General features: G+C 47.1%; 1 protein-coding gene across 2 annotated transcripts in view; it reads right to left on the minus strand.

Moving 5' to 3' along the window:
- Positions 1–18,802, minus strand: part of SLC7A7 (solute carrier family 7 member 7) — a 39,848-nt gene that overhangs the window by 19,265 nt on the left and 1,781 nt on the right. The window contains exons 1-2 of one of the 2 annotated variants that reach the window (XM_049899595.1): positions 12,952–13,138; positions 7,652–8,197 (exon numbers count right to left, since the gene is read on the minus strand). In XM_049899595.1, coding sequence (XP_049755552.1) covers positions 7,652–8,150 — 499 coding nt within the window. In that variant the 5' untranslated portion in view covers positions 8,151–8,197; positions 12,952–13,138. Of the gene's footprint in view, positions 1–7,651; positions 8,198–12,951; positions 13,139–18,802 lie in introns of those variants that run through there. The other variant, XM_049899596.1, reaches the window with a different exon arrangement.

Raw genomic sequence — 18,802 nt, forward strand, 5'->3', positions numbered from 1 at the left:
TATCTATGGAAATGTAACATGGAAAAGCCCTGACACTACATGAACAGAAAGAGATGCTCAGCTAGTCCCCAGCTTCTTCAACATCCCACTGATCTAGCTCCCACCACCACCTGACCTCAACTATATAAGACACCCCCTAAGCCAAAACGGCCCCATTAAGCCCTCCCCAAATTCCTGAGCCAGAGAAACCATGGGAGATAGCAATAAAATGACTATGTTGTTTCAAGTAATTATGTATTAGATGATTTTTTTAAATAAAATAGTAACTAGGACAGTTTATAAAGCCCTGAACAACCTGCCCTCCCCAACCCTATTTACCTCAACAGGCCCAACTCTTAACATTTCCTACCTTAAACTCAACACAACAGCCCTCCCTCCACTCCTTTCAGCATCTCAAAGATGATCTTTCTTGCCTTCAAGCCTTCACACATTCTGTTCTGCTGCTGAAATGTTCCTCTTCCTATTCTCTTAATGCCTCTTATCAAATAGCGTGAACTTCCTAATGAAGGACTGCTAAACTCCTAGGGTAGGTCAGGTATCCTCCCGTGCATTCCCAGAGCTCCCTGTACTTTGCAAATTGCCCAGCGGTGATCAAAACCCATTATAATCTTGTGTTGGGTTGTCCATCCTGCCCTCCCAGCACACACATACACACACTGAGAGCACCAAGAAGGTAATGACCAGTACCAGCAACATGGCAAATGCTCCATGAGCATTTGTCAAATGCTCAATCTCCAGCCCATCTCTTTCCTGAGCTCCAAACAGGCACGTCCACCATGTCCTACAAATAAATTTCAAATTCAGCATGGCTCTGTCCTTCCTCTCCCCATAAACCTACACCTCCCCTAGAACGCCTTTTCTCTGTACGTGATGCCAGCACCTACCAGTTGAGCAAACCAGAAAAAAAAAAAAAAAACTCATCTGTATAGTCAAAAAATATTTATCAAGCCCCTGTCTTTGCTGGGGATATGGTGGATCCTGAGACAGGCACAGCCTTGCTGGCACAGAACTTAGAGTTTGGTGGAAGTCTTTCTAGACATCTCCCTTTCTCTCACACCCCAATCTTCCAGTAAATCTATTGGTTGTACTGATTAGATCTTTTAAATTGCTCTCAGATCTACTTTTTCCTCACCATCCCTACAGCCACTGCCCTAGTTTAGCCTTTTGTTATTTCCTTCCTGGATTGCTATAAGAGCTGCCTGATAGGTGTCTCTGCCTCCAGCCTTGCCCCCTATGTCCCACTCCAGATATAACACTCTCCTGCTCAAAATCCTTCAGTGGTTCCTCATATGCTTTAGGATAAAATCTAAACCCCCTTGGAAGGTATTCCTCACGCTCTAGCCCGCCTCCCTTTGCTTCTTCATATTGCACAATGTTCCATCCACACCCTATACTTTTTCTCACCTTTGTGCCTTTACATCCCCTTTCCCTATACCTAAAATGTCCTTACCTCTTCTTCATTCAACAGGTATTTATTGAACATCTCGCAGATGCCAGGCACTGTTCTAGGTGCTGGGTATTCAGCAATGAGCTAAACTAAATTCTTGCTCTCATAAATATTTACATTCTAATGGGAAGACAAACAATAAACAATAATATGTCAGGTGGTGATGAGTACTATAAAGAAAAACAAAATGGGATGGGGGACTGAGTGACCGTATTAGATAGGATAAGTCCCTGGTAAAGTAATATTTGTGCAAAGATGTGAATGGAGTGAGGGCATAAATTCTGCAGGCATCTAGAAGAAGAGCCTTCCTGGCAGAAAGAACAACAAATACAAACCCCCCGAGGTGGGACATGCTGGGCATACTGGAGGAAGAGCAAAAAGGCTGGTGTGGGTGGAACAGAGACCGTGAGGGCGAGTGAGGCGTGAGTGTAGTCAGAGAAGTCAGATGGAGCAGAGCCTTGCAGATAAGGGTTTGGGTGTTTCATCCCCACATTGACTCCTTTCTATCCTTCAGTGTTGTGTGCAGATGCAATCTCCTGAATAAACTGCTCTCCACCCATACCTAGCATTTTACCATATATACTGTGTTTAATTGGCTATTCATTTGCCTATCTCCACCACCATACTGTGAGTTCTCAACTTGCCACAGCCTTTCAGCTGTTTTTATAGAGTTCATCACAGTTCCTCGTACCTAAGAAGCACTTGGTAAATTTTTCTCCAACTGTCAAAACTTTCTTCCTTTGTTCCAATTCCATGCCCCACAAGGAACTTTCTGGTCACTAGATGGGTTTGATGATGGTACTAAGAACTGAGTGTTCTGATAGGGACACACATTCAGGTCATTCAGAATTACACATATATTTGGAGGTTTAGGATCATGGTTTCATGGGACATCCCAGTTAATTGGCCTAATAACGTGTTTAATGCTTCTGTTCCATCTCCTAGTTTGTTGTGTAGTGCCTGGGGTCTTAAAAGCTTGCAAGTGGCCATTGGAGGCACAACTGGTCTCTATTTGCCTACGGTACAGAGGAAAGAGAGTCAGGAATAGGAGAAGGAAATGGAATATGTGGCTAATTGCCTTCATGAACAACTGGCTCCTTTGCCATGAGACCAGAAGAACTGGATGGTGCCCAGCTATCATTACTGAATATTTTAATCAAAGATTCTATAGCAGAATCCTGATCAAAAGGGGGAAAATACAGAACAGAATTTCAAATTCTCATGAACTCCACACTTCCTGGAGCTATGAAGATTGGATGAACCCCTAAAACTACTGCCCTGAGATAATCTTTAAAACTTAAACCAAAAATATCCCCTGAAGTCTTCTTAAAACCAAAAGGTAGTTAATTTAACTAGTAAATGTCTGCCTTGAGCATTACGCTCTTTTAAGAACTATCTACATGGAATCGAACTGATAACAGCAACTGGAAAGATTAAATAGGAACCTTGGGGGCAGTGAATTATGTTAATGGAAGAGGAACAACTCAGAAAAGGGGAGTGAAAACAGTTGCACAACTCAAGGAATGCAATCAATAAAAAAAGAAAAGAAAAGAAATTACATACACATGCTCACCATTAAACATTAGTAAACTGGCGTCATCATTTACACATCAACCTGTTTCAGGTAAGTGACTCAGCTGGTGGGAAAATGACCAAACTCTGACTCATGACGACCTAAGCGAGGCGCTGCTCACAGAAGGGCCACGTACCAGTAGAAGTCCCAGATACCCCTCTGCCTCCTTACTCAGTCACCTGCCCTATTTCAGATGTCTGTCCCATGACCCTCATCGGCCCAAGCTTAAATACTCAGAATCACTTCTGAGAGCTCCCATACTGCCCACATCCAGAAGTCCTAGAAATTCCACCTTATAACTACTTCTTTATCCAGCCCCTCATCTCCATTCAAAGGCCATTTCCACTCTTCATCTGGAATCAGGTTTCAGTCTCCCTACCTTCTGTCTCACTCTTTCCAAAAGACCCTCTCCACATGGCCTCCAGAGTCCTTCTTCTAAGCAAATCTGATCATTGCACTCCCCTGCTTAAAATTAGTAGCTTCCCAAGATAATGTCCAACCTGTTTATGCACTATCTAAAACTTCCTTGTGCTGGCCCTGGGCTGTTTCCCCTTTCTCCCACCTCTCTTCCCCACTCCTCCCACTCCACATTCCAAACATACCAATACCTGGAATTCTCTAAACAGTCCCCTTCTTGCACCTCCACACCTTTGCACAAGCAGTTCCTCCGTGAAAAATGCCCTAGGAAACAGCTAGGTTCAGATTCAGACATCGCCTTCTCTGTAAAGTCTTCCCGAACCCTCCTCTCCACAAAAAACAAAGTTGTCCCACCTGCTGTTAAAATACTCTATCACCACACTTACGATATTGCAGGACAATTATTTGTTAATATGTCTCCCTCCTGGACTATGAGTTCTTGGATGGCAAGGGCCACACTTTATTCTTCTTCGTTTCCCATCCCAGCATTAAGTAAAAAATATCTAGCACGTTAAAAAAAAGAAAGAAAGAAAAAACAGTTGCCAGTCAAGTCAATTCTGACTCGTGGCGAAAACGTGTGTCACAGTGGAACTGTGCTCCCTAAGGTTTTCGACGGCTGATTTTTCAGAAGTAGATCACCAAGCCAAATAACAGATTGTCTCATAAAATAAACAATATCACACATGAGTAACGTGCTCCCTTAAACAAATCAACTATATGAGACCAGTCAATAGTTACCCAAAAGCAAAGATGAGAAGGCAAGGACAGGAAGGGAATCTAGATCAATGGAAATAGAACAAATAGAATGGAAATAATGAGAATGTTGACACATTGTAAAAACTGTACCAATGGTATGAAATGACTTGTATGAAAATTGTTAAAACCATAAACAAAAGAAGACCCCTTTGCCTGTTGAGTCGATTTCGACTCATAGTGATCCTATAGGACAGAGCAGAACTGCCCCCATAGGGTTTCCAAAGAGCAGCTAGTGGACTCCACTGTCAAAAGAAGACCCCTTTGCCTGTTGAGTCGATTTCGACTCATAGTGATCCTATAGGACAGAGCAGAACTGCCCCCATAGGGTTTCCAAAGAGCAGCTAGTGGACTCCACTGTCAACCTTCTGGTTAGTACATGAACTCTTAACCACTGTGCTACCAGGGCTCCAAAAATAGTTAAATGGGAGCCTAATTTGTTGTGTAAACCTTCACTTAAAGCACAATAAAGTATTCTTTTTAAAAAGTAGATTGCCAGGCCTTTCTTCAGAGGTGCCTCTGGGTGGACTGGAACCATCAACCTTTCAGTTAGCAGCTGTGCGTGTAACAGTTTGTACCACACAGGGACTCCAAAATATCTAGCACATAAAAACCAAACCTGTTGCCATGGAGTTGATTCCGACTCAGAGTGACCCTACAGGACAGAATAGAACTGCTTCCTAGGGTTTCCAGTGAGTGGTTGCTGGGTTTGAACTGCCAACCTTTTGGTTAGCAGATGAGCTCTAAACCACTGTGCCACCTGGGCTTTATAAGTACTCCCTAAATAAATGTTTCTTGAATGAATAAAGAGTAAATGAATGGAAGCTTTATATTAAAGCCCTTCTCTTGCTAAATCTGAAGATTTAGCTTAAGTCCACACTGAGGCTAAACAGAATATCCTCACAGGTCTCAGCAGCTGACTTGTACTAGGTGTTCCTTAAACAATGGCTAAAGGAATAAACCCATGGATCATATGCCCCTAAATTCTCACAATCTTGGTTGTCCTTCTGAATCTTCTCCCAGATCTCCATCTCCCTCTTAATTTATTAAAGATAAAACAAAGTCCAGATTCTACCTGGTCAGAAGTATCTCATTTATCCAGCTATAACCACTCAAGAGAAAGCCAAGAAGCAGGAAAAGGGAAAGGCCTATAGGCTGCCAAGAGAGAATTTTAACCATCAATATCTTACACTTGAGTCATGGTTTATGGTTTTCTCATTTCATTCTCACAGCAGCCTTAAAGTAAACAGCCACTGCACCTTGCCTAAGGTCACACAGCCATTAAGCCCAGCTTTAAACACAAATCTCATCCACTTTTCACTCTACCAAAGTTGTCTCAAATATATGCCATAAATCTACACACAGAAATCCACACCTTTTATTCACAAGTAAGCTCCTCAGACTAATTCATAGCTGTGACCACTTTGCATGTATCCTTACAAGGGTATACATGTGTGTATATCTGTACGTGGGTGTACACAGGTTTGAGTACCTCTCCATTTCCAAATTAGAAGTCACAAATTAGAAGGAGTAACTGGCGGAGGTAGGCACGATGCCAGAATCAAGGAATGACAGCTGTCAGGCATGACACAGATAGAAACAATTAAGAATAAAACCTGAAGAAATGAAGTCAGGCCAACAGCCTGAGGCCACTGAGTAAGGAAGCAAACATTCTTCCCTACCCAGTGGCCGGGGAAGACCTCACAGTCATACAAGAGCTGAGATGTGCAATGGTCACCCTGAGTCATCAAAAAAAAAGTCAAAATATGAAGGCAGGCAAACATGTCATTGGTTTTAAAGAGATTTCCAGCAAAGATGGTTAAAATAATAGAATTCTGGCGCTTTTTAAAGAGATGCAGCCATCTGGAAAATTTACTTAAATGGAATAATCTTTATACAAGCTAAGGAACATACGCCCAGGGGGCTCCAGACCAACAAAAAAAAAAAATTAGTTTCTCCAGTAAGCCAACCTACCAGATCATCAGTAAATGATGCAAAAGAGATTACAGATCACATTTAAGGCTGCAGGAGAAAACCCTCATCTTGCAACACAAGGCAGTGCCTTCCACCCCTCCTGGCTGTTGCCATGCACAACAAACATCCCCACGCACAGAGATGAATCTACACCATACACATAGACGCACAAATCACAAGAGGACCGCCAGTTCTCTGCACAAGAGCAAAATTAGGAAGGCTGAGGAGTAAAATGGAGCAATGGAAAAACTGAAAGAGAAAAGGACATAAGGCTGATCGGGGAGCCAGTGAGTAACTACACCCGGTACAAGACTCTTGCACCCCACCACTGCAGCTGCTGGAGCAACTGCCCCTCAAACTGACAGAATTTCTGAGCTTCTTCCCAGTTGAGAGTGGGGAGAAGACTCTCCAAGGTCCCAGTCTCTTCTAAGCTGGGAGGGGATTTTTCAAGGACAGAAGCACCTGAGGCATGGAGCCATAGCAGACTGTCCTCTAAGCACCTCCAACGTGGCTTTGCTGAACGTACAGATTTAAATAATATTATTTGAAATGGAAAAGAAAGTCAAGGTGGATTGAAATGACAGTTTTAAGAATCTAGTCTACAAAAATACTCATGGACGTACAATAAGGATATTCAATGAAGCTTTATCTGTACAACTGAAAAACTGGAACCAACATAAAAGGCCATTAACAGAGGTCTGAATGACAGTACCAAAACCCAAAACCGGAACCCTCACTGTCAAGTCGATCCTGACTAATAGAGGCCCTAGGGTTTCCAAGGCTATAATCTTTAGGTAAGTAGACTGCCACATCTTTCTCCCGTGGAGTGCAGTGGCTGATGTGTTCAATACGCTGACCTTTCAGGTTAGTAGCCACGCACTTAACCACGGCACCACCAGGGCTCTGAATGACAGTACAGCCTTGAAGTTAATTAATGTGGACTAACATGAAGTATTAAAAAGAATATTTGATCTGTAAATAGAAACAAATATCACTGACAAATACTGGGAAAAAAGCAAATGGTTGAATTATATGTACAGTATGATCCTTTGGAACAGACAGAAGAAAACAACATCTATTTAAGGAGTATAAATAAAAATCAGGATGGACACACAAACTGCTAATGGTATGGACAATGGGATACTGGGAAGGGTAGGGATTTTTTGCGGGTTGGGTAAAGAAAAAAAAACTAGTTGCCATCAAATTGACTCCAACTCATGGCAGTTCTGGGTGTGTCAGTGTAGAACTGCTCCACAGGGTTATCAATGACTAATTTTTCGGAAGGAGCTCACCAGGCCTTTCTACTGAGTTGTACTTAGTTACTGTTTGAATTTTCACATAAAGCATACATTAATTAAATAATGATAGTTTTTAAAAGGTGCTGTCAGAGGCATTCCCTTTCATCTCCTTCTTACTCCCTGATTGGACTCACAGCCCCACCTCCACCCTGACCCTCTGCTGGCCCCTCCAACCCCAGCCCAACTTACAGATGCAGGCAGCAGCCAGCAGGCGGACAGCAGCATAGGGGGCCAAGCAGCTGGGGAAGAGCGGCTGCACCATGTAGTTGGCAAAGGTGATGGCAATGACGGCCTGGCTGGTGGGCTCGATGATGAGGAGGGAGGTCCACAGTCGGATGAAGGCAAGGAGTCCCCCAAAAGCCTCGAGGATGTAGGCATAGCTGGCCCCAGATTTCTTAATGGTGGTGCCTAGTTCAGCATAACAAAGGGCCCCAAAGACAGAGAAGAGGCCCCCAACAGCCCAGATGACCAGGGAGAGGCCAAAGGAGGCACTGTACATGAGCACGCCCTTGGGAGAGACGAAGATGCCCGAGCCGATCATGTTCCCCACAATCAGGCACACGCCGTTAAGCAGTGAGATCTCCTTCTTCAGCTTTACCTGCTCGGACCCTGGGCTAGCCCCATCGGCCAAAGCGGAGGAATCCCCGTCGTGCTGGGGTGCCACTGCATACTTAACACTGTCACCCATGGCGGAGAAGGAGAGGAAAGCCTTCACCAGCTCCCTGGCATCGCCCTCTAAGGAAGAAAGATAGTGATACACATTGAGCAGTTGGCCATTACATAGAATCCCTTGACCATAGGGCCCAGTAGTGACAACCCACCCAACCCACCTTTTCAGAGACCTCTCTCTTGTCTCCCCACTCCCACTAACCTCTTTTTCTCTGGCTCAATCATCAAAACAACCCCAGCTTGAATTTTTAAAGGAGGCACCCACTTCCCAGAGAGATAGCATCTGTCTCTCACCATTAGGATGGTGCCGCCCACTAAGCCCTATTTCTATCTGAACCTGCTGTGATACAGGGCAAGACAGGAATGAGGGCAGTTTGGCAGCTTCCAGGTGCAACCACAGTGGTTTGAGTCTGAGTTTTCAATCTTACCCAAAAAAAGTCTTGTCGTCCCTCCAATTTCAGTCTCACCTGTCAAGTGTGCTGAAACACAACATTAGGAACTAACCTTGCAAGCAGCTAATCTGTGGGGTCTTCTCACAACACTGCTCTTTTCTCCAAGGACTCTGGCTCTGACAAACCTAGAGGCTTCAGGAACCCACAACCATCCCTCTGCTCAGGGAGTATTCCTTAACAGCCCTCAGCTGGGGTCTTCACCCCAAGAAAGCCCCCAAACCACCCAGAAAGGAAGTGGGCGATTTTCTTTTCCTTGCTGTTCCTCCTTTCCCAAGTACCTTTTCCAGACCTCCTGCCACCAAATCACATCAGTATAGTTGCATTACCCAAAAAAGTTTGAAAGAGAGACCGAAAACCCAAACCCACTCCCATTGAGTTGATTCTGACTCATAGCAACTCTGCTGGACAGAGTACAACTGCCCCACAGGGTTTCCAAGGCTGTAAAGCTTTACAAAAGTACACTGCCACATCTTTCTCCCATGGAGCGGCTGATGGGTTCGAACCACCAACTTTTCAGTTAGCAGCCGAACTCTTAACCACTGTGCCACCAGGGCTCCTCTGAAATGAGAGGATGATCCAAATGCAAGCCAAACCTAGGGATGATTGGAGGCAGCTGATGGCTGCTCCCCACCCAGGAGTTGCTACTGGGGATACACCACCCAACACCAAGCAAGGAAATAGCTGAAGCAGGACAACAGGTCCCAGAGGAAACCAAGGCGGGAAGACACCTGAGGGAAGACAGAAGATGATCAAGCAAGTGGAGAGGTACTGGAGCGAGAGGCAGCCAGGAGGCGTTACTGGACACTGCAGAGCAGCAGACAGGTGGGGTGAGCAAGGTGAGTGAGGATGAGGGAAGGGTGGGACGCACACTCACTCCCTAGCCCGGGATGTAAGTAGGTTCCTGGGGCAGCAGTGGTGGTGGTGGGGGCGGGGGCGGCGGCGGCAGCAGGAGCGGCGGTGGCAGTCTGGAAAAGGAGCCCTCAGGCCCCAGGAGGAGCCGTGGCCCAACTGCTCCTCCCCCTTTCCGCCAGCAGTAAAAGGGAAGGCCCAGCAAATGCTTATGGATTTAAGTCGAGTAGAGGAGGGCGGGGGAAGTGAGGGAGGAGAGGAGGGGCATGTTAAGCAACTGTCTGGGTCTAAGGTTCACTGACCCTTCGCATCTGCAGAAGGGGCTGCTAGGAGCTCTAGGCTCAGCATTTTCTGAGATAAGAAGGCGCTCTCTCAGGAATCTCCTTTGTCAGCTCCACCCCAGGCCTGGGGACCCAGAAGGACTTGCAGCTGGGTGCAGTTTCCTCAGCTTCCGGGGAGACTGTCCTCAAGCAAGTTAGCTGAGGACAGGGCAATGACTGAGAAGGAAAGCACAGCCCTTGCTCTCCAACCTCCGTGCCCCACCCTAGCCCTCCTTCTCTCTCGTGCAAACAATTAAGAAAAGCAGGAAGGTTGTACAGTGTGACACAAAAGCTTATTCACATGCTGAGATTAGAGGAAGTGTAAAAGAGGCCCCTACACCCCGTGATTGGGCATCCTCCGTGATTGGGTGTCCTCCGAGGAGAACTCTGCACACTTCCCCACGTAGGATGATGGGTGGCAGACCTTAAGCTTGGGCCATTATCCCAAGACTGAGCTACTTCAAAGGAAACAAGGGTGATAAATGAGACTCAAACCCTTGGTTGCATCCACACCCCACCCACGTGCCATTTCATCCTTAAGAAAACATACCAAGATCTTTGGGATAAGCATGAGGTCCTATAAGTTCCTTCACCAAATACAAGTGTGCCGTATCCCAATTTCCTAAATATATGGGGGAGATAAGATTTGACTGAGCTAGGCAGGTAGGCCCAGACAGGCAGAGGATGCCAGGCAGTTTTTGGAAACCACATAGTTTATTCTCTCTTTATGGTCTACTTTAAATCTGATAGTCCAGGTCTCTTTTACCAACAGAAATATACCCTAATCATTCAGAAATCCAAATGCCTGTCTGTCTGTCCCTTCTCACACCCTTTCTAATCCTCCTTGGTTATTCTACAACCAGAGAACAGAGACCTAAAAATCCCTGGGAGACTTATCTCTACCCCACACCCTCCCATTCCAGCCCCTTAAGCCTTTTATTTTTTTAATCCGAGGGGGATCCTGGTGTTAGCCTTCCCAGAGATAATGCTTCTCCCAAGACACAGTCTCATAAACATATGAATTCCACCCAGAGAAGACTGGCCTTTTCTCCTGGCCCATCCACCAAAATACTGTTTGAATATAGCTAGCACTTACTGAGCATTTACATAGTCCCGACACACTGTTAAGCACTGGAGTACATTATCCTATTTAATCCCTGGGTAGCACAAACTGTTGAGAGCTGGACTACTGGCAGAAAAGTTGGCAGTTCGAACCCACCCAGTGATGCCTCGAAAGACCAGCCTGGCGATCTGCTTCGGAAAGGTCACAGCCTTGCAAACCCTACAGAGCAATTCTACTCTGGCACACTTGCGGGTGGTCCTGAGTCAGAATCCATGGACTGCAACAACCACCCACCATCAAAACAAAACCAAAACCACTGCCATCAAGTCGATTCCAACTCACAGTGACCCAATCAGACAGAGTAGAACTGCCCCATAAGTTTCCAAGGAGTGGCTGGTGGATTCGAACCTCCGACCTTTTGCTTAACAGCTGAGCTCTTAACCACTGTGCCACCTGGACAACCATTTAATCCTTTGGCAGCCCCTGGAAAAAAAAAGCAAGTACTAAACCATTTGCCAGGTTTCAAACTAGAGAAGGAGGCCGGTCATCTGGAAACCCAGAGTCCATGCTCTTAACCACTGAAGTGTACTGTCTCCTGTACCTTCCCACCCCCTCCAAGTATCTACACTCCAGGACTTCCTTTTAGGCTGGAAAGCAATTCAGGTGGCTCCTTATGACTTCCCTGGGGGAATACGTGGTTAGATTGAAAAGAAAGCCAACAGCTTCTGCGGTCCTTCAGTCTGCAGTCTAAAGGCTCCAACAAAGCTTATTCATCTCCTTTCCCACTGCCGCTCCTCTTTCTCATCCCTTTGCAGGGATGAGAGGTGATTACAAGCCCTCTTGGTAGTGCTGCTATTCGTAGGGTGCCCACTTATAAAGCAAACAAAAATACATGGAAACACATCTTCACGTCTGCCCTTTTAAGATCAAATTCACTGGCACCACGGGGTGGGCATGTGTCCTAACATGACATGAAGAATAAATGAGGGAGGGAGAAAGGAAGGGGAACCCGTGAGGGCATGTGGGGACAGATGTGTGCAGGGCTTCATTCCTGGCTGGGGATATCTGAAAAGTTAAACCGTCTTCATGGCATCTAGAGACCAAAAACCACACCAGCAAACAGCATACCCTAGTGGTCTCATGAGGAAGTGCTAGGAGTGGAATCTACCCAGCGCTTCAGTCTGCCCCACAAACTGGCCAGGAGGCCAGTAGGTTGTCATTCGTCCAAAGGATGCCCCCCTCTTTTCTCAACCACTGCCTAGCATTGTAGGCAGCTCACATTCCTCCCTAAGACCCTGGTTCTTGGATTAATGCTTCCACCATTCAAGCATCCTGGGATCAGCAGAACTCCCAGGCTCTCCTAAAAGGGCTTCTCTGACTCAAGGTTTTAGAGGAAAGCCTTGCACAGTCTGAACCCCTGGGAGCCAACAGTGTTCACAATACAGTATCCTTTGTTTTCTGTCTGAGGTGCTGTCATCTCTGAGGTCCTAGCAGAGATTACAGGACGACACACTCACCCAATAGCTAGTGGGAGAAATCTTGGATTCAGGGGTTCAGGAGGGCAGCATGCAGTCAGTGCCTGGCACAGCAGCCAACGGAGCCCTTCACTCTGGCCCCAGCTGTGAATGGCAACACCAAAGCACACTTCCTCCAGGAACCACCACACACTTAAGGGGCTTGGCTCCTCAGCCTGCGAAGGCAGCTACCGTGAGAACACACGCCCTCCTCCAGAGACCCCACGTCCTGCCTTCCTGGCTCCAACTGGTCTGGGCTGCCTCCCCTAACTGCAAGAGCAGAAAACAGACATACTCTGGTCCCCAAGGATTCCCCCATCACCCCAAGCTAGAAGCTGAGCTCCTCCCTCCCCAGTTCTTCTCTTTGTTTTTCTATATTACACTGCAGCTTTTTTTTTTTTTTTTAAAGAAAAAAGTGAAACAGGAAAGAAATTCCCGTGGCCAGAGCTTCCACTAACATAGGGTTGAAATCTCTAGGCAGTGCTCTGCCCAGGGAGGGCAGGGGCTGGGATCAGGAACCAAGAGGCTCTTGGGTCTCTGTTCAGCCAGTTTTCAGCACTCTCACTCCATCCTTCTCTGCACTTTCCCTCTCACCCACTGTCCCGCCTCTCCCACGTCTTACCTGTCCAGTGGCAGGTGCAGGGAGGAGGCGCTACCAGCACACTTGGGGGAGGAGAAGGCTCTATGAAGGGGAACTGGGGGGAGGGGGTTATGGCTCAAGCTGCAGCAGCTGTTGACTCTGAGGAGCAGAAAAGGCAGAGGGTGCCGGGGACCGAAATGGAAAACAGGAAAACACATGTGTGACTCTGACCGGCAGCGGGGAGGGGCCAGGGGACGGGCTGGAGCTGGGACTGCCTGGTCATACCCAGAAGACATCGTCCGCCGCCTGCTCGCCTCCAGGCACCTTCTCCACTCTGAGTCTCACCACAGCTCCTCCTCCACTACCTTAGCTCTTGTACTTCCTTGTAGCCCTACATTTACTTAGCCCGTCAGCTTTCCCAATGATTTGCAGTTCACTCCTGACACCCATTACAACCTCCCTCTGCCCTCATTCCATTTCCTACTCATCTCTCACTCACGTACTATCCTTAGTCCTGTGGGGGGCATATGATCCCATGGTTAGAACAATGGAACTGTGCAGTCCCGTCCCAAGAATTTCTGTGCCACTTTGACCCCTATGTAAGGTAATACATGCCAAGGAAGGTAATGCATGCCTAGGAAGGCCATCTATGGGAATACAGTCAAGCGCACAACCAAACACCAAGCAAGCCCACTCACACCGCAGATCCCCAATTGGTTCAGGTGATGCCTATGTCACCAGGTAAGAGCCAGCTAGGGCCATAGCAAGCTGCGGATACCCTGGACAGGCTAATGAGTTGGCACCCCTTCAAACCAGTATCATCTAAATATTTGTTCAATGTTTACTTAGCGGAGGTGGGGGGGGACTGGTTTTCTGAGAATAACAACTATAAGCCTTTTTATATCCAAAATTAGGGATTATTACGTGGATGCATCTGAAGCAGACAACTTCTTAGTAAGCATATTAAACCATTTAACATGTGGACAATAGCATAAATGTCTCATTTTCAGTAAGCAGCACTTCACGGTACATTATGTATTTTCAGAACTCCAGCTGGACTGCTGCCTTTAGGCAACTGTCAGCTGGCTAATGTTGAGGCCTCACCCTGCAACTTGCACCTGCATGTTGTAAATTACACCAGACAGGTGGTCCAGGTAAGGAGTCAGGGATTCTGTCGATGTCAGTGGACAGGAGCCAACTTACATTTCACCAAAAATCACAGAAATCAGAGTTTACTTGGCACCAAATGTCTGAATTATTCCAAGGATAATCTAGTGCCTCTTTGGGCACAAGCTACTGCCCAGCTGGCCTGCCCTTAATCCCCTTCTGGGGTTTGGTCCAAGTTGTGAGGGGTGTCCTAGGAAGACAGACCTGAAGCTGCCCCTGCTGGCACTGGCCCCTTCTCTCTCCTCACTCCACCCCAGCTACCCTGGCTTCCTTGCCATTGCCACCATCAAGCGCATTCCCACCCTCAGAGCTTTTGCAATTGCGGCTCCCCCTGCCTGGGACATTCTTCTCCATGGCATTGTTTATCCCCTCACTCCACTCAGGTCTGTGCTCAACCATCACCCTATCACAGAGGCCTTCCTGAGGAGTCTCTCAAAGAGCAACTTCTTCACTCTGTCACTCTCTAGCCCTTCACCATGCTTGACTTTTCCTCATGGGCACTTACTACCACCTGGAATTTATTTATTTGCTTATTGTCTCCCTCTCCCACTAAAATGTTAGCATTGGAAGAGCTTTATTCACTACTCTATCTCCAACGCCCAGTACATGAAGACCGTCAAAAAATATTTGCTGGATGAAGAAATCAATGGATGAACAATGTTGTTCCTCCTAAACTGATTTCCCAGCTGGCTGGGCTCCCTGGAATGTCCCTGAACATGCCCTCTAGGCCCCCTTGTGCTGCTCCTCTGGCTCCTAAGCAAAGAGTATTCTGAAGTACTTAATTCTTTTTGGTAGTGTTGAGCTGAAGGGAGGGAGGAGTGTATGATTTTCACAGTTCTACTGAGAGGCCCGGAATGGCTTGAAGAGGCCCTTTTGAATCATTAATAGGGAAAGAAAAAATTATCTAACGCTCCCCCAACCCCCCGCCCCCGGATGTGGGAAGCCCTCAGCAGCTATGTCCCAAACCCAGGCGACTGGCCTGGGTAGGAGAGAGCCAGGTGCTATGACAGAAAAACGTGAAAGGGCAGAGAGGCAGAGGGAGGCAAGAGCTCAGCCTCTAGCAAATGCAAGTGGGTTCAAGCTGCAAGCCCCTAAACGTGAACTCTTCTCGGACCCCGCACTTTCCCCTCCCGGCCCCCTCCTTCTCCCATTCTCCCTTGCCCCAGCTCTCCTCCCCTGATCCTCGCTGGCCCGTCCTTCGCCCCTTTCTATTCCGGGTTCCCCGGCCCTCTTCCGCCCCCGCCCAGCCGGCAGCCGCGCTCACCTTTGCCCCTCTCTCCCCCTCCCACTCTCGCTTTCCTGGGGCCCGGCCCCTTCACGTCGCCCTAGCCGTTTCCCTCTACTTCCCTCTTTTTTCCTGTGGCCCTCGGTTCCGGCACCCCAGGCCCACAATCTCGCCTTCCCAAACCCCAACCCCTAGCCACAGCTCGCTCGCAAATCCTCTCTGAAGGTCGTCGAGGTCTGGCTGTCTGGGCCGAACGAGGCTATTCCTTGGCGGCCCCGGACCCCGCTCCACCCTACGACTCCCCGTCTCCTCCACCTGGCCAAGCAGCCCCCGCCCGCGCTAGCAGAGGGGATTGTGGTGGGTATTGGCGAAGGGCCCAAAGGTCGAGAACCGAGAGACCCACAACCCTAATCCCTACCCACTCCTCGCTTCAGTACGGCTGCGCTGCCCGGAGGACGCAAACATGACTGCAGATACCCTTAGAGACGCGTCCTCCGCCCCAGGAACGCTCCGCTTCATCTTCCCTCCCTCCCAATTCAGCTCGAGCTGGTGGCCCGACGGGGCTCTGGGGGGTAGCCCCAAGCCCTGGCAACCCCTGCCTCCAGTCCCCGGACGCTTGGCTGCAACTCGGAAAAGGACCCTAAACTGGGAGGTCCCACGTGGGTGGGGGTGGGGGTAGGGCGGGGCCTGCTTGGAGCCACGGGGAGGGGTCTCCCGGAAGGGCGTTTCCTCCACCCCCCTCCCGGGTTCCCAACTCTCCGCCCCCTTGAAAGTGGTATTGCATCAGCTTCGCGATCCAAAATGAAGAAAGTGGTCTCCACCGTACCGAAAAGGATTTGTCAGGCGGCGGAGCCACCGCCAGGTGGCAGCGCTTAACAAAAAATGTCTGGACCAGTGTGCCCGGGAGGCAGAACCTCTAAGCACCTTTCATCTGAGAAGCCTTAGCAGCAGAGTGGACCCTGCGAAAAGTGGGAGATCCCAGGCTATGGTTCAAGAAAAGGAATCTGGAGATGTTTTCCCACATTTTAAGGCTAAAAAGATGATTTGCAGATAATACGATTGCCTTTTCTTATTCCTTCTGGACAATTCAGCTTTGACATTTTTTAAAGCCCAGATTGCCACTCTGCAGACATTCACAGTGGGCTACCTTTAAGATCCACAGCCACCCACCTTCAAGACCACCCTAGTGGAAAGGCACACATCTTATTAAGACACTTTCCAGCTGCCAAACAAGAAAGAAGAGTGTAGCCTAAGGTCATAATTTACTCATCTTGAAGCTGGGTCGTTTAACACAGAATTTAGCCAGTACTGATTAAGCAGGGATTTGACAGCTCTGGGAAAAGAAAAATATATTACAATAAACTATGTAAGTAAAAAGGAAATAATATGCAAAGCTGTGTATGCATGTGTGTGGGTGGTTTATAGCCTTCCATTTCCACACTTCTTCCATGGAGTGGTACAGTGATTTGATCTTTGCACTGTCCTGAGGAGGAAGACAATGAAAGAATGTAAAACATGACCCTACCCAAACAGTTCTCCCTTCTCTCCACAACTTCAGCCCTAAAATTTGGTCACAGCATGCAAAAAAGGGGAAGAGGCTAGAAAACAAGATGGAATTAATTACCCAGAGTCAGCTCCACTTACATTCCTTCTCCACTGTTATTCATCACAACAGTTAAAAAGCACCTAATTTCCCAGAACAAAGCACTTGTACAAAAGCAACTCTATAAATACAGACCTGACAGCACAAAAGGATATTGGAATAAACATTTTTTTTTTAAGTGAGTGAATAACGAAAAGTTAAAACCAAATACAGGTCATGATGCCCTTGAAAAGAAAGGAATTTAAGTAGATTTCTGGCCAGGAGAAACACCAGTAAAGTGGTCCTCTCCTGTTGGCTCAGGCTGTCAGAATCCAAGAGGAAGGAGATGAAGCTAAGACTCCTGGTGCTTCTCATTGCTCTTAACTCCAGCCTTTGCCAGATGGGGTCCAGAAGTTGAAACGCATCTAGTTGGGATGATGAAGCTGCTTTCCTATGACTTAGGAGGCTGATGAAGTCATCAAGAAGTGCTGTCCAGGTGCCTGACCCCCGCCCTGTGAGGTCCCAGAGAATGCTCATGATGTAAGCTGCTAGCTTGCTCTCTTTCCCTCTCCCCCCCTTCTGTCTTTGTCTCTCTCTCAAAATCTCAACCCATACTTCCTGCTATTTACAACGGATAGATTGTCCCCCTGCCACATCACACTAACCACGTAAAAGGCTGAACTTGTCTTCCTCCCAGACTTCCTAGGTCTGAACAAACTTCTCATCCTGCCCCTGAAGTCCTTGACTCCCACAGCTATCAATGACTGCGTGTGTTTGCTTCCGCATGTGAAGTTCATATTGTCCACGTTATTTGCTCACCTTAATGCATGTCCTTTTCATTTTTTAATCTGCATTTACTTTTCTTATTGTTTTATAACACAACATTGGCCAATTCAACATCTTTCACGTGTACAACTGTGACACCAATTACATCAATCATGTTATGCAACCATCACCAATATCCATTACCAAATTTTCCATCGCCATAAACAGAAACTCAATACTTCCTCAACAGTAATTCCCCCTTATCTCCTCCCTTCCACCTCTGGTAACCACTCTTCAGCTTTGATCTCTATACAATTGCCTATTCTAGGTATTTCATATAAGTGAGGTCATTCAATATTTGTCCTTTTCTGACTGACTTACACACACTCTTTTCTATAATTTTGCAAATCAGTGGTGTCCCCCTATTGTGCGAGCTACTAGAAATCAGAGTATTGCTGGTTTAACTCCTTTATATAGTGCAAGGGGTAGAGCCAGCCTATAATCTTTCCTGTCAATCCTGAACATCGACACTTAGGTTATTCTTTGAGCCTCTGGCTTCTACCACTTGATTCCCCAAAGGTAAACTATTTAATGAGTGTCCAGTGCTATCTACTTTCAGCTGTCTATCTCAGCACCAGCCAAAGGCACGTGGAGCCAAGCTTGGGGAAGGTGTCACTCAGTCTTTATTCTACCACTAACTATAAAACAATAAATCAACAGACAACTTTTGGTTCAGCTCCCTGATCTACAAGCAATTTGTAAAATGATTGTTTCCTGGCCTGTCTTATCTCCTTTACAGGTTAATTACAAAAATCAAATCATTTATGTGGAAGTGTCTGTTACATAAAAATGAAGCATGAAGTATATGAACATAAGATAGAAGTGGTACTCTTTTGTCTTATTTCCCTATGGCTCCCCTTCCCTGTCCATCTGTTGGCTTCTAGCCAAGTTTCTGTTGTTCCCTTCCCCTCTTCTGATTTAACCATGGCCTATACCATTCTTATTGTTATCAAAATAACTGCTTTTACTTCTTAAACCAGGAGCCACCCTTCCCCTCTTTCAAAGCACAACTCAGAGCCACCTCCTGTGGAAAACCTTCCCAGTCTTGCAGAAGGAAATGATAAACTTCCAGATAGGCCATTACACCACTCCTC

Source organism: Elephas maximus, chromosome 10 (assembly GCF_024166365.1).
Source record: "Elephas maximus indicus isolate mEleMax1 chromosome 10, mEleMax1 primary haplotype, whole genome shotgun sequence".
NCBI lineage: Eukaryota > Metazoa > Chordata > Mammalia > Proboscidea > Elephantidae > Elephas > Elephas maximus.